The following is a 15,481-nucleotide window of genomic DNA, read 5'->3' on the forward strand; positions in this document are numbered from 1 at the left end:
TTTGAAATTTGAAATTTCAAAAAAAGACTGGCCCAACCGAAGGGCCTAGAAGAACCGTTGGACGAAATTACGATTCTGGTGTTTGTTCATCTGTTAATATTCAAACGGTATTTCAAATTCAACATCCAGACTAGAGTGACTGTTTTTTTTTTTTTTAATAGAAAGAGACTCTTTGATCGGAAGCTTCCATTTCTTGAATTTATTATAATATTATATTTTAGTAAATAATTTTAAAAAATTATATAACCACATATGTATTCGTTCGTTTTACGATTTGAGTTTAAGCTTATTCAGATTAAAGTGATGTTTAGAAAAAATACTACTAACAATAACAATTCTAGAATTCAAGCTTAGTCCAAATATCGGGAGAATATATTCAATATAAATATTATAAAATACAAATATTTAATATTTACAATTTAAAGTGAATTCAATAAACTAAGAATTTTCGTTTATAAATTTAAAACTTCACCTCCAAACTAATTTTTATAAAACATTTAACAAGCCTTCAGCCAAATTAAATTCGATGGTAAATTGATTAACTAAATTAATTTAGCTCAGTCGGTTAATATGATTTAAACTGAAGTTTGCACATCCTATACCCATATTCTTAAACTTTTAGATACGAGGATAATATGCATTTAAGCACTTGCAAACCCACGTTTTCCTACATGTTACAACAATAATAATATAAATTGAGTTAAAATTCGATCGACGTTAATATTTTTTAAAAAACTTTTCATTTACACGAGAAAATAATTTTCTCACGTTTTATCATAAATTGCATAGGAAAACAACTTTAAAGACAATTCTAAGAAAAAAAAGTAAATAATGTGTAATATTCTAATTGTTGAATTACTTTCTAACAAATTAAATTTAAAAAAAGGTGGTCACTTTTCATTATACCAAATATTATCCTACGTAGGCAGCGAGAAGGCAAACAATAGCTTAGGGCCCTTATTCAAATGGATTAATTATTTTATTAGTCCTTTTAAAATTTTATAATTCAATTTTAAAGTTTTTATTTAAAATTCAACCTTTTGACCCTCTTAAAAAAACTTATTTTATTTTGGCCCTTTAACAAAAACATGTGCTTGGCAAAGGAACACACGACTGGGTAGTCGTTATTTGTGCCCTTGGGTTCATCGTTGGGCTTGACCTGATATTGTGGTGGTCTTGGCTTAGTTATCTTTGGGTCCAACATATTTGTATAGAAATCACGGATTTAGAAAAACATATAATAAGCAATTAAATGTGTGATTTAAAATTAATTGATCATAATAATACATTAAATTTGTACGATGTTAAAATACAAATTAGATTAAATTATGAGAAACGAAATTTAGACATATAAATACATCGATAAACATTACTAAATGCATTACAATTATTCATCATAATTTTGTCTTCGATTGTGAGTTAATGTTAAGTTAACTTATGACACCGATTCAATTAATAACATTATTAATATATACAACTGATGGAGATAATAAATTATACATATTAAAATAAAATTGCATAAAATATATTAAAATGAAGTTTTTATTGAATAATAAATTTAAGATTTTATTAATTTAAACAGGCGAGTTTAAATCTCATTATATATTTTAATTACGAAAATATAATTTATTTTAATTATAAAAACATATTTTTATATTTTTCTAATCGAGGTTAACTCGTGATGTCAACTCAATCAAATATTTTATTAATAATATAGATATTATGATTTATATATTTAATTTAATTTAATATACAAAAGTTTTTTTATTTATTATTTATTTTGAGATCAGAAATTAATATAGAAAAGTTAACCTCACATGTGAAACACCAAGAGATATTTACATTACTTTTCTTAAAAGTTATGACAAAATGTTTTAACTTAATTTCTACTATTTATTTATTTTAATTGATTCAATTTTAATCAATAATTAATTAATTCAATTAATTCAATCGATTGATCTAATTTAACTAAATAAATTATTAAAAATTTATAAAAGAAATTAATTTAATTAATTTATATTAATTCTCAAATCAATTGTTTAATAATTTTATTTGAACCATTATTTCAATCGATTCGATTCAAGTGGTTCAAGTGGTTAATCTGATTTAATTCAAATAAAGGAGAAAATCATTTAAACACCTAATAACTTTTATATTTAAACCAATTTTTGATATAATAATTCCGAATGACTGATGCAATACAAAAAACACTAATTATGACTGAGCAAACCCTTTTCAGTGACTTAATTAGATCTAAATAACCCATCTTCTCTCAGCCACTTGCCATTCTTTTTTTATTTATATCATCTACAGATACTGAGAGAGTTGCGACTTGATTAGACAGGAAAGTGAGAGAAACGGAGCACCAAAACCCCATTAGCTTTGACTGTCCATTATCATTATCATCATTATTATTATTATTATTACAGCTCCCCCAGAACCCCCCCAAAATACAAAGCATCACCTCTGCACCAGCAGCAGCAGCAGCAGTGAAGAAATTTATGATGCTTCCCACTGCTCTCTGCTCTTTTACTTACACCCTTCAATGAAAACATGGTGGTGGTTTAGCAGTAACTTTTGAATGCTGAAAGAGAAGGAAAAAAAAGGGTTTATTATGGTTCGTTCTCCTTTAGCTTCTCTGCAACTTTTTGATGATGTTTTACTTTATCAAGTAATTCAACCACCCATATTTTCTTTTCTCACGGGAATACTCTTTTTTTATGTATGCTTTCTTTTCACTTCTTTTTTTACCTTCTTTCAGGATACTGACTGGTACTAACTGGTGACAACTTGGTTGGTGTGGCGCTTGTAATTCAGAACCAAGTTTTTTTTTTCATTTCATCATGGATGGTTATGAAGCAACTAGAATTGTTTTCTCAAGAATCCAAAGCTTAGAACCAGAAAATGCTTCTAGAATCATGGGGTTACTTCTCATTCAAGATCATGGTGATAAAGAGATGATTCGTTTGGCTTTTGGTCCTGAAGCTTTACTTCACTCAGTGATTCTCAAGGCCAAGAAGGAGCTTGGTCTTCCCATCAACTCATCTTCTTCAAGGCTCTTAGGGAGTAATGGAGTTAATCTTCCATTTCTATCAATCCCTGGTACCAACCCTTCTACTTTTACTGGTATGGTTGATGAGTTTCAACTTCAAGACCAACTAGCTGATGCTTGTGGTGGTAACACTGACTCAATTCGTTTTCCTTCATATCGGGGAAACACCTCTTTTCAAAGGAGTAATAACACTATGACTGATATTTTAGGAGCTGATGACCCTTCTTCAGCTATTTGGTGGAGACCCTGTTTGTATTTTGCTAGGGGGTATTGTAAAAATGGGAACAATTGCAGGTTTATCCATAGTGGGGTTGGGGAGTCTGCTGCCGAAGGTGACACCATTGTTGGGTCACCTAACAAGGTTGAAATGATGGACCAGAGCCATGAGTTGCTTAGATCTAAATCAGCTAGGCAACAAAGGCTGGCTGCTGCTGCTGTTGGTGCTGCTCAGATAATGGGCTCTGGTTCTTTTCCATACTCACCAAAGTCCATCAATTTAGTCCTTCAACAGCCCCAAAATGATACTCAGAGGTACTTGATGACTAACCTCATGTTATATCTGATGCATACTGAAGTTAAAAATGGTCTCTTTTTTGGTTCATAGGGCTGGTTTAATGATGGGTGATGATATGAACAAGTTCAACCGTTCAAGTCCAGCTTCAAGGCAGATATACTTGACTTTCCCAGCTGATAGTACTTTCAGAGAAGAGGATGTGTCAAATTATTTCAGGTTTTTATATATATATATATATTGTACTTTGATTATAGTTGTAAAATGGACTAAATTGCTAAAATTTATTGTGTTTTCTAACCATGAAGCAAATATGGACCCGTTCAAGATGTGAGGATACCATACCAACAAAAGAGAATGTTTGGGTTTGTTACTTTTATATACCCTGATACAGTGAAGATGATTTTAGCTAAAGGAAACCCGCATTTCGTTTGCGATTCTCGGGTTTTAGTGAAGCCATACAAGGAGAAAGGGAAAATCCCGGACAAGTATGTTCCAATGGCTTTGCCTTTTTTGTCTTTAGATGTTTTAATGCTTACATATGTTGTCTTGTTGTAGGAAGCAACCACAACAACAAAATGAAAATGGAACCCTAACTGGTTTTGATTCTAGAGATCCATTTGATGTTCAACTTGGTAAGCCAATGATCCAATGATGACCCACATTTGGTTTCTTTGTGTATTGTATGTTATGTGCTAAGAATATGCGTGTTCAATTAGGTACAAGGATGTTTTACAATAACCGAGACATATTATGGAGGAGAAAATTGGGGGACGAAACTGATCTGCAACAAGCCCTTGAGCTTCAAAATAGAAGGTTGATGAGTCTGCAACTCCTTGATGTTAAGAAACACTCACCAACCCTTTATGGCCAGTCTCTTGTACTTCCACAAGGTATACGCCTCCTAATCTAGTATGATAATCCATTTAGTGCATATGAATCATCTTTATATAAAGGAACGAGCTAAATTATTTCCCTTTGCAGAGAATAGTTCTAGCCCTGTGCCGGCTATATCGGTCACTGCTGCCGAGAAACAAACAAGTACTGGTAAAGAAACAGTCAGTTCTGAAGAGAATGGTAGTGAGAAGGAGAGCCCTCATTGTGAAGATGGCAATCTGCCAGAAAGGTAAACAAGTAGTGGAACTTCATACATTCTATGTGTTATACCCTACCTTGACCTGGACACATGGCATCACTAGCGGCGGACGGCCCTCCAAATTACTCCACCTGGCTGGTCACTGAGTGCCTAGCTGCCCGCATGCTTCACCGGTTCACCCTTCATCAGGCCACCTGCTGAATAGCGGACCCTCCATTAGGCCACCTGCTTTTTAGTTCATTTGTATGATCTTTACGGTTTGATACCCGGTCCAGGATTGTAAAATATATATGATCATATTTTGCAACTAATTGCAGTTTGGAGCATAACCTTCCTGATAGTCCGTTTGCGTCTCCTGGGAAAGCCTCTAAAGAGTACCTGTCTTTCAACAATGCGGTCACGGAGAAGGATGGTACCATCTCGGCTAACAATAATTGGATTCCTTCGACCTTACTTCCTGCAAATAATGCATTAGACATGTCATCCTTCAACTCCTTCAACTGCCAAATCCCCAGGTAGGTTCAATAAACTATCATTACCCAGTTATAAACAGAATTATAAGGTTCTTGACTTGTGTCTCTCCATTCAGGTTCTCATCCGGACAAGGGACAATCTGTATGTACACAGGGACTGGCGGCCCGACTTGCCCCGTTGGAATATAGCTTCGGACATCATCATCAAATATTTATATTTTTACTCACTAGTTTACTACCATAAAAAATGCATACATAAAAAGGCTATGTTTCTCATGTTGTAATATTGTTATAATCTTTGTTTTCAGCTGTCAAGTTTGGACCACAGTAAAAAAGCCAACATAGAAGTAAAAAAGCAGAAGGATCATACTGTAAAAATATGTTGTAAAAACTGTAATTTTCTGCCCGCATGCATAATCCCATTTTTGTACAGCTTCAATGTATAAGCAGGGAAAAACACCCAGAGGCAGAAATGTTAAAATGCAAGTTAGCCATTAGTGAAAAATTTTAAAGCTTTACGTCATTGTTATATAGCTATGTTAGAATCTGTTCATCGAAAAAGCTAAAGGCAAAAGAATTTAGGTAATTGCCATTGATTGAGGGGAAGGGGGAGGGGGGCTAAAAGACACGTCAAATGGGTGGCCGACAGTAGAAGAGAAGTAGGACCAAAGTCATATGTTTTAGCCAGGTTGTAAGAATGGGGGGACCTTACAGGCAGTAGCAGTCCCCTACCATGTGACTGAGACTGAACCATCATTTTATAGATCTAGTAATAAAGAACAGAAGAAGTGACTGTGATGCTAAACGAATGAGAAAAGTGCAGGTTGCATTTTGAACAGTGGGGATGGGGGGAATCTTTTGGACAGTGTGTGGCTTTTGGCTTTGCTTCCTGCTGCCATTGTTGCAGTAAAAGATGTGTTTAAAATTTTCTGCTACGGGGGACTTTTGTCAGCGTTCACTGCGGCCTGCTACCTTGAATTCTGTAATAAAATTATTGTTTATTTACTTTTTACTTAAAAGTTTTCTTTTATTTCAGCACATTTTAATTTTAATTTTAATTAAAATATTAATATAATAGGTGGACTAACTTTTAAATATATAATAAGAGGACTAACTTTTAAATATAAAAAATATATTTAAGTTTTCAAATAAATATTTTAGGATATAAATATTAGGTTTATAAATTTAATAAAAAATATACAAAGTTATTCAATTGTCAATAAATTATAATAATAAAAATAATAAAAGATATTTTCGTTAATTTATATAATATCATAGAATAATAAATTTAACATACTTTAATTATTTTATATAAAATAATTTTATTAAATATAATAATTTATGGTTTTTACAAGGCAAAATTGAATTGTGTTGTTATCATGTAAAAGTTGAATGTATTATTACATTCAAAATTAAAATATTTATAACTTAAAAAATTCAAAATTATCTAAATCCATCAAAGTCCGCCTGACTCGATTCAAGCCCAAACCTGAAAAAAAATCAAGTCCAAAAGGGCCCGAGCTTGAGAAAATTTGAGCCCGTAACAGATTCGAGCTTGAGAAAATCCGAGTTCAACATACCATGGAAGACATTATATTAGGAGTCAAATTGCATTTTATCCCATTCACTCAAAAAATGGCCACAATAGTCCATGTACGTTAAATTAAAGAGTAAGTTAGCCATTTCTATTAAAAATGTCATCCATTTTTATGTTAAAAACTTGTCCTTTTAAGTCATAATGAGGTACACGTGACACGCCACGTGTAATTTTTTGGTTATTCTATTAGCTATAATTTTTAGAAAAAAAAAAACTAATTTTCTATTTAATTTAATGTTTATGAATTAATTTACTTTCTTTTTAAATAAAAATAAATAAAATGTAATTAGCACCCAAGGTAAAGACCTCCGTAACACATTTACCCTGTGCCCATTGAAAGCCACATTTGAAAGGCAAGTTCTAACGAGAGACAAAATAGGTAATTTTGTCTTTCCATTCTCAACAACGTCCAAAGAAAGGCAATTGCAATAATTTGTTTTGTACGGCTTGAGTTATGTATTGTCCACTCTCGACAAAATTGAAAAAGAAAAAAAAAATGGAAAGTTGGGAGGGCATAAAACGAATAGACCTGTTCGTAGGTCCGGCTACTTGTTTAGGTTCAAAGATTTGCCTGAAATTTAGAATGGTTTGGGCAAAAATATTAAGATCGAAAAATGGGTTTGGACAAAAAATTAGGCTAGTTTAAAATATGAACTAAGCCCGAACTTGAACATTCAAAGCTTGGGCCTGGTCCATTTTGAGTTTATAATATTTTATATTATGTTATTTTTATATATTATTTAATTTAGAATACATTAAAAAATAACCAATATTATTAAAAAATTTAGGCCCAAATTTTAGATCGGATTAGACTTTGACAAGCATAAAGTATGTTAAAATCATATTTAGGCCCAACTCGAACCCAACTCATAATCACCTTTGTCGAAAAAGAAATAAATTTTTTAAGCTTAAAAAGTGGGCTCTTTTGAACAAGAACCGACCCATCAAATTTAGTCCTGCGGAAGATTTTTTGAACTTAAATGGTGGGCTTCTCTGATCTTTCTTTCGGACCTTAAAAGCTTAAGCCCTTTACCTATTTAAATATTTAACACATTTTTTTAGTATTTAATCCAAGTTTTAAGATTGAATTGAATAAAAGTTAATTTCTAATATTGTTATATTTAAAATTTTCATGATTTTATTAATAAAATAAATTTAATTTTAATTTTGAATTTGAATTTGTCTAATTTTGTATTTAATTTATTAAATACGATCGATGGACGGGTTTTAGGGTTGATTTGATAAAAGTTAATTGCTAACATTATTAGCTAATTAATAATTATAATGAATTTAATTCTAAAATCCGCATTAAATACTAAAAAATTAACATTTTTACTTTTAGGTGCTAAAATGTGTAACTTTTGTCAAATACGTGTATCACATTGGACCAAAAAATAACACATGTACCATATTAGAAAAAAGTGTCAACCTCATATACCAACTTATGAATTAAACCCTTATTTTTTTAAAATACTTGATGTACTGTTAGTACATAAGGTTCATGTACAAATCAATAAATAATATAATAATATAATATCTCACCACTAGTGAAATAAAAAAATAATGGAGGACCTATAAATAAATACTAATAACTTTATTTAAAACATAAAATTAAAATCCAAACCCAAAACTCAATATAAACCCTAAAATTTAAATTCAAAACTTGATATAAACCCAAAAGAATAATAATTATAACTAATAATTTTAACTATATTTAAATAAAAATTGAATGCATGTTTAAATAAATTTATAAATATTTATTTGTTTTACTTAATAACGAGGTATTGTGTTATTATTTATTGATGGTGCATGAAGTTTGTGCATGAAGTTCGTGTACTAATAATATTTTTTTGTTTTACTTAATAACGAGGTATTGTGTTGTTATAATAATTATAACCCTTTTCAATCCTTAAATAGAAGGATAAACGCGCTTCAACGTGTTCGAGCCCACGTTTTCCTGTACTAACAACAATACTGATGCTAGCCAAGTTAAGACTCAATCAACACTTATAATGTATTATAAGTAAGGATAAGAATCCCCATAACATTTGCGTTGCTATTAAATAAACGGGAACGAATGTTACAATCTCTTTCAAAATGTTTATACGAGATGGGCTTTCAGTTTGTTGAAATAATATATATGGAAAAATTATTTGGTGTATTGATAGCGAAATCTTTAGATTTTACAAATAAAATTTTATTGATGAGACATATTTTATTTAGTATATAGTAAAAAAATTAAGAAATAAAAGATAGTATATGACAAGATTTAAACTTTGTTTGTGGAATTAAAATAATAATTCGCTAACAAGTATATCAAATAATAATCATAAATATATACGAGAAAATATTTATTTATATTTTTGTTAAACTTAATTAATATATTTTAATAATTCAATTACATAAACAACTATGCTTAAAATAAAATCAATACAAATTATAATTAAATAAAATTTTTGAAATATATTCAAATAAAACTCACGTTATAAATGAAAAAACATGTAAAAGTATCATAGAGGCTTTATATTAAAAGTTATATTGCATTTTTCTCCTCTATTAAAAATGAGTAAATTAGTCTCGATGCGTTAGATTAAAGAGTAAATTCATCTCCTTTACCATGTATGATAATTACGCATGATAAAAACTTAATATTGATACCAATATTATTGAACTTTTTATTGTAAGAGAAATCAACAGAAATTACATAATTAAAAGCCCACGAATGGAAGCAAAGAGGCAAGCAGATAGTGAATTTGTTATTTAGCCCCTCAATGCTTCTTCTGTCGAGGCCTTAGCCATTGTTGAAACTCTTAAGATGGCTCACAAGTTAGGAAAGCTTTACTTAAATACCACCCCATTCAAAACAGGATTAGACTTGGATTGTAAAACGGATGTGAACAACTATGATTATACCAAAGACAAAATTCATTTAATCATACATAATATATGTATTTAAGGTTCGCATATTTATTAAGGAAACTTATATTAACTTTAGTTTGTAGACACTAATAAAATAAAATCATATCATCAATTTTTAAGTGCATAAAAATATTATTATGCACTCATCTACATACAATTTATTCCCTAACTCAATTTAATTTTAATTAAAGTTAAATTGAGTTTTAAAAAATTAAATTTCTAATTAATTTTTATAAAAATTAATTAAAATTAAATTGGATTAGAGAGAAGACTATATATAGATGGGTGTATAATAATATTTTTATATTTATAAAAATTGATGACACGGCTTTATTTTATTGATGCCTAAAAGGCTTAATTTTTAAGATGATTCTAATTAAGTTATTCCCATTTATTAATTACTAGTTTCTAATAGGTCAAATTATGCTATTAGTCTCTATATTTTGCAAAAGTTGTGAATTTAGTTTCTATCATATAATTTTATCAATTTTAGTCCATTTACTTTTTAAATTTAGAAAATTTAGTCCTTACCCAAATAGTAGCAAATTAGCAGTTAAATTTGTTAGGTTAAGTTCAATTACTAATATTGTACTATGTGTACAGTTGTAGGCTTAATCCATATTATCCAATTGAATCATTCCAAGTCTCTAAACTTTTCGAATTATGAAATTTTAATCTTGACACAAATGATAACCGTTAATCTATTAACTGAATTTTTAGCGAGTGAGATGTGAAAATAACAAGTTGACATAATATTACGCATATGATAATATGCTCATCACATCATATTTTAAAAATAACGTAACTTAACGAATTTAATAACTATAGTTTCGTAATAAATAAAATTTTATAATTCGAAAAATATAAAGACTAATTTCACAAATTTTACGCTTTACATATAATTATAAAAAGTTGTAACCAGTCTGGCAAATCTGTCTCAAGGTGTCTATATATTTCCATTGGCCATTGAGACCTTGAAACTGAGCAATTGACAATATACATAAAGAAAAGAAGATGAGTGAGGGTGAAGTGAAGGTGTTGGGCACATGGGCAAGTCCATTTTCAACGAGGGTGAGAATTGCACTTCACCTAAAATCTGTAAATTACGAGTACTTAGAAGAGAAGTCTTTAGAATCCAAAAGCGAGCTTCTTCTCGACTCAAACCCTGTTTTCAAAAGGATTCCGGTCCTTATTCATGGTGATAATAAGCCTATTAGTGAATCTCTTATCATTGTTGAGTACATTGATGAGGTTTGGAGCTCTGGACCTTCCATTCTTCCTTGTGATGCCTATCAACGTGCCGATGCTCGATTTTGGGCTACCTATGTCGACGACAAGGTTTGTATGTGATATTACACCATAGTTGATAGTTATTTTGTGATTTTGACTTTCAACTTTGTTGATATTCGTTTGATAATTATTTGATTACTTTTGTAATTGATGATTCTCGAGGAAAATAGAAATCTAGAGGAAAATAATAGAAAACTATAGAAAAATAAAAATTAAATAAAATTAAATTTAGATATAATTATTTATAATTATATATATACCGTAATTTTGTAATCCATTATAAAATGTAGGGCCTCCTATGAGGAGCCATCTCAAGCAATAACAACATATATTATATATTTTTTATAGATAAATATCAAAACTATCGTAAACTTTGATTTGATGTATAATATTATCGTCAATTTTGATTCTATGTGATTATATGCATGGAATTTTAATTTGTTTCAATTTTCACAAATCATTGACAATATTACTGAATTAATATTATTTTACGTTGATATATTGCATGCACAAGTAATTATATTAATCTAGTATGTATTCATTTATTTAAATGTGCACAATTGAATTAAAATCAACGTTTTATATAAGCATATGAACCGCAATTCAAGTTTTACGTATATAATTGCACAAAATCAAAATTTATATATATCAAATTACACATTGAACCAAAGTTTGTTGTTCCATTGTTTTTTGTTGTGATGTAGTTTTACCCTGCTTTAAAAAGAGCAGTGGTTAGTGGATCAGAAGAAACTAAAAGGGCATCAATGGCAGAAGTGGAAGAAGGGGTGGCGATGTTAGAAAAGTTGAGCAAAGGGGAAGCTTTCTTTGGTGGGTATAATATTGGGTACTTGGACATTGTAATCGGCAGCATGTTTGAGTGGATTAAAGTCATCGACAAGTGTAATGAGACCCAGCTGCTTTCCCAAGCCGAAACTCCTTGCTTGCTTGAATGGGGTGCTAGGTTCTCCTCCCATGAGGCAGTGAAAGATGTTTTGCCCGGTGTTGCCAAGCTTGCTGGTTTTGGTTTGAAGCTTAAAGCAAAGATCTAGAAGAAAGGTTCACCAACCCCAAATTGATTTTTAGGATATCTTATACAAAAGTTTGGAAAGTGTTCTTTCTATCTCCTTAACTTGCACCACTTTGTTTTACTATGAAGATTAATCTTTTTAGATTTCAAGGTTACCTCTCTCAATGTCATGAGTAAACTAACTCAAATTTATTAAATAATTAATAAATTTACATTTTAATCACTATTTTAAAAATAAAAAAATATCACTAAATTATTTAAAAATTTCATTTAAATCACTCAACCTTTTGAAAGTTTTTATTTAAATCATTACGCTATTAAGTTTTTCTTTTAAATCCGACTAGTGAGCTCCAAACAAAAATTTAATTATCATTTTGTAACTTTTTCAAATTAGAGAAAGAAAGCTTTCGATTGATGTAAATGGTACAAATAGAAAACCATATAACAACAAATTTAATAGTCTAATAACTTAAACAAAAACTTTCAAATAATTCAAAAATCATTTTGTAACTTTTTAAATTAAGAAATTAAAATATAAACTTGCTAAATAATTTAGTGATATTAAGTGTAATTTCTCCTAATACTAATTATTTTAAAATACAATTTTCTACTACTATAATAGGTAAAAGATCCAACTATAATGTATAATGAACCCTATTCGTTGACCTATATAGTACTTAGGGTTGAAGAGGAATTTTTGACACCTTTATTTTCCAGCAAATCAACAGCAATCTCTTACCAATCTTAAATAACTTACACTAATAATTTATCACTTCTATTTTAGGAGTTAGATTACATTTTTTATTTAAAAAATAGGTTAATTAATCTTTATACGTTCAAATTAGTCATTTCTAGTAAAAATTTACTGTTAAAAACTAGCAATGCTGAATGCTAACATAATAACTAGACAATTACACATGATGTACTATGTGTACCTCATTCTGACATACAAGGACCAATTTTTAACCAAAGGATCAATTTGCTCTTTGATCTAATATATAAGAACTAATTTGCCTAATTTTTAAGTGAAGGGTGCAAAATGCAATCCGACTTCCGGTAATTTTATCCTAATAATTCCAATGCCAAATGTTAGAATGCAAGTAAAATTCTGCAGCAAACAGATTTAATAGTAAGACAATGAGTGGAGTGGCAGTGCATTCAAACCTGTCTTTCCCAAGGCTTGTCAAGTTATCATAAAAAAAAAAAAAAAAAAAACTATCGTAACAACTAATGTTAATATGAATAGTTAGCCACTTTCACCGGTCAGCCAAACTAGAGAATCCAGAAATGAGCAAAAAGATTCTTTATATTAATACAAGATCAAAATCCTCGATATATCAATCTGTTTTCAGCTACTATAAAAAGCAATACCTCGAGGAGGAAATAAACTATTACTAATTTTCAGGTCCTTTGGGCTGTGTGACGACATGTCTGTTGACGAATAGCTTACTGATATCTTCAGTGACCACATTACTCCTGCCACAAATTGAACAGCAAATCATTAACAACAAATGCAACACTACAAATCCAGGTAGATATGAATGGTCTGGAAAGAAAGTCCAGATATTAAACAAAGGGTTCGAGGTCCATTAGGAAATGTACCAATTTCGGGCAGAATAGAATACAAGGAAAATAGTTGGTTTGTCAAGCAAAAGAAGAAACCTTTTTGATTTCACTTTGAAAGCACAATGTTTTGCGACTTGAGGCATAAGAACAAAGCTGTATGATCTTCAAATTCTTGTTATTAAGACCTTAATAGAAACATAAATCAAGATTTGGGCCATTTGGCTGGCAAGAACTCATTATGTATAAATTAGATGAGATTCAATATGATTATATATTTTAAATGTATAAAAACATGAATTTCAAATCCACTAGCGAATAGGTATCTAACAAATCCATGAATATAAGAAATAGTTACAAGTGTTACATTTATGTGTGTTCCATCACACAAATTACATTATTTTTAGAACCCAAGTTCTCAAATGCTACCTAATGTTTTTTCTCAGGGATGTTGTATGACTTCGAAAGAGAGAGACTTTCAGCTAGCAAAGTAAAATAACTTAATTTACAGGTAAAAATATCATAGAGGCCCCTGTACTAGGTGTTAGATTGCATTTTGCCACTCTACTCAAAAAATGAGCAAAATAGTCATTGTATATTAGATAAAAAAGCAAACCGATCATTTTTGTTAAAAATTTTATCCATTTCTATTATTAAAAGCTGGCATCACTAACAAAATAATCAAAGAGTGACACGTATACCTCATGTTGATATATATGATCAATTTTTAATAACAAAAATGGATGAATTTTTAACAGAAGGACCTCTTACTTTTTGATCTAATTTACCCATTTTCTGAGTAGAGATGACAAAATGAACTCGGCTCTAAAATCTTCAGCCATGGCCTAAAGCAAAGTAGTAATTGTGATATCTAAACAAGTAATTGAGCAGAAATTTCATGTTTTGAGGTTAAAATTGTTTCTTGTTTTTCTAGGATTGAAATCTATAATCTTTTTAAACATTTCCTAAACTAACTATAAACCTCCAGACCCTAAACTAACTAAATCAGAGGATATTCGAACCGGCCAGCAATCTCTAAGTTGCAATACCGAGTTAGGACTCAGTCTGCATAGCCAAAATCACAAATGCTACCAAAACTTGCACAAAAATTAAGCAGATTATGAATTCAATCAAACCAAAAAAAAAAAAGTTTAAAAAATCACAGAAAGGAAACAAAAGCAAAATGGAAGTATTTATACCTCCCTCTGAGTTGAGGAGGAACAAGGGAGCCACCTCCTGTATCAGGAACACTCTTGGAATGAGGTAAGGTAGCTCTCGGAAGTTTAGCCCTCGGTAGTGGCGGCGTGCTATTGTTGGAGCCTGATCCCATCATCCCCTTCGAGTCACGTTTTCGTGACAAATTGTCCGCCATTGCCGCCGCTACCACAGATGCGTGGTCGTTTCCGCTCGTTAATGGTACAGTCGGAGAGTTCAAAAGCATCGAAGCATCCGGCAGTTTCTCTAGGGTTTCTGGCTTTTGAACTGCCGACGATCCAGATTCCCTACGAATTTAATCAACGATAAGTTGCGCCAAATTAAAAAATGAAATACCTGAAAAATCAATTTAATGGTACGCTTGCTCACAAGGTTTTAGGCGGGGAAGAGGGACGCCGTGGTGGTGGAGCTGGTGGTGGTTCATGGCGTTGTTGTGGTGGTTCATGTTCAGAATCTGAAACGTCGTCGTCTGAGGAGGAGGCATAATCTACCAAAGACATCTCGCACTCTCTTTGCCAAAATTTCTCCACAAGTGGCGCTGTAACAAGATTGCCCAAAACGCAGCACTTTCGAGTTTCGACCATTAAAAAAAACACTTGAAACGAGTTCCACTATACGATGTCGTTCTCGTTCACTCCATTGCTTCCACCGTCTTAAATCACTTTTTGTAAAAGTTAATTTTGATTGAGTTTTAGCTCGATAAACATCAGTATTATTGTTAATGTAAAAGGACATAAG

At 30.8% G+C, this 15,481-nt stretch overlaps 3 protein-coding genes across 4 annotated transcripts; 2 read left to right on the plus strand and 1 right to left on the minus strand.

Annotated features, from left to right (window-relative positions):
* The first annotated feature begins 2,214 nt into the window (after positions 1 to 2,214).
* LOC108464338 (zinc finger CCCH domain-containing protein 46-like) lies at positions 2,215 to 6,151 on the plus strand. Of its 2 annotated transcripts, none has more exons than XM_017764599.2 (9): positions 2,215 to 2,671; positions 2,762 to 3,583; positions 3,657 to 3,782; positions 3,872 to 4,051; positions 4,122 to 4,198; positions 4,283 to 4,456; positions 4,548 to 4,689; positions 4,977 to 5,174; positions 5,249 to 6,151. In XM_017764599.2, exons 2-9 carry the CDS (start codon positions 2,844 to 2,846, stop codon positions 5,319 to 5,321), a joined length of 1,710 nt encoding a protein of 569 aa, XP_017620088.1. In that variant the 5' UTR covers positions 2,215 to 2,671; positions 2,762 to 2,843; the 3' UTR covers positions 5,322 to 6,151. The 2 variants fall into 2 exon arrangements, with proteins under 2 accessions (XP_017620088.1, XP_017620087.1); XM_017764598.2 differs by having other exon boundaries at positions 2,219 to 2,617.
* Positions 6,152 to 10,636: 4,485 nt separating this feature from the next.
* On the plus strand, positions 10,637 to 12,115 carry LOC108463528 (glutathione S-transferase U17-like). The gene is made up of 2 exons (XM_017763456.2): positions 10,637 to 10,986; positions 11,643 to 12,115. The coding sequence occupies exons 1-2, from the start codon at positions 10,663 to 10,665 to the stop codon at positions 11,985 to 11,987; spliced, it is 669 nt and encodes a 222-aa protein (XP_017618945.1). The 5' UTR covers positions 10,637 to 10,662; the 3' UTR covers positions 11,988 to 12,115.
* A 1,083-nt stretch (positions 12,116 to 13,198) lies between these two features.
* Positions 13,199 to 15,336, minus strand: LOC108462967 (uncharacterized). Its single transcript, XM_017762888.2, has 3 exons — positions 15,113 to 15,336; positions 14,728 to 15,030; positions 13,199 to 13,441 (listed from the first exon to the last, which is right to left on the minus strand). The coding sequence occupies exons 1-3, from the start codon at positions 15,325 to 15,327 to the stop codon at positions 13,360 to 13,362; spliced, it is 600 nt and encodes a 199-aa protein (XP_017618377.2). The 5' UTR covers positions 15,328 to 15,336; the 3' UTR covers positions 13,199 to 13,359.
* Positions 15,337 to 15,481: the final 145 nt, after the last annotated feature.

Source organism: Gossypium arboreum, chromosome 13 (genome assembly GCF_025698485.1).
Source record: "Gossypium arboreum isolate Shixiya-1 chromosome 13, ASM2569848v2, whole genome shotgun sequence".
Classification (NCBI taxonomy): Eukaryota; Viridiplantae; Streptophyta; class Magnoliopsida; order Malvales; family Malvaceae; genus Gossypium; species Gossypium arboreum.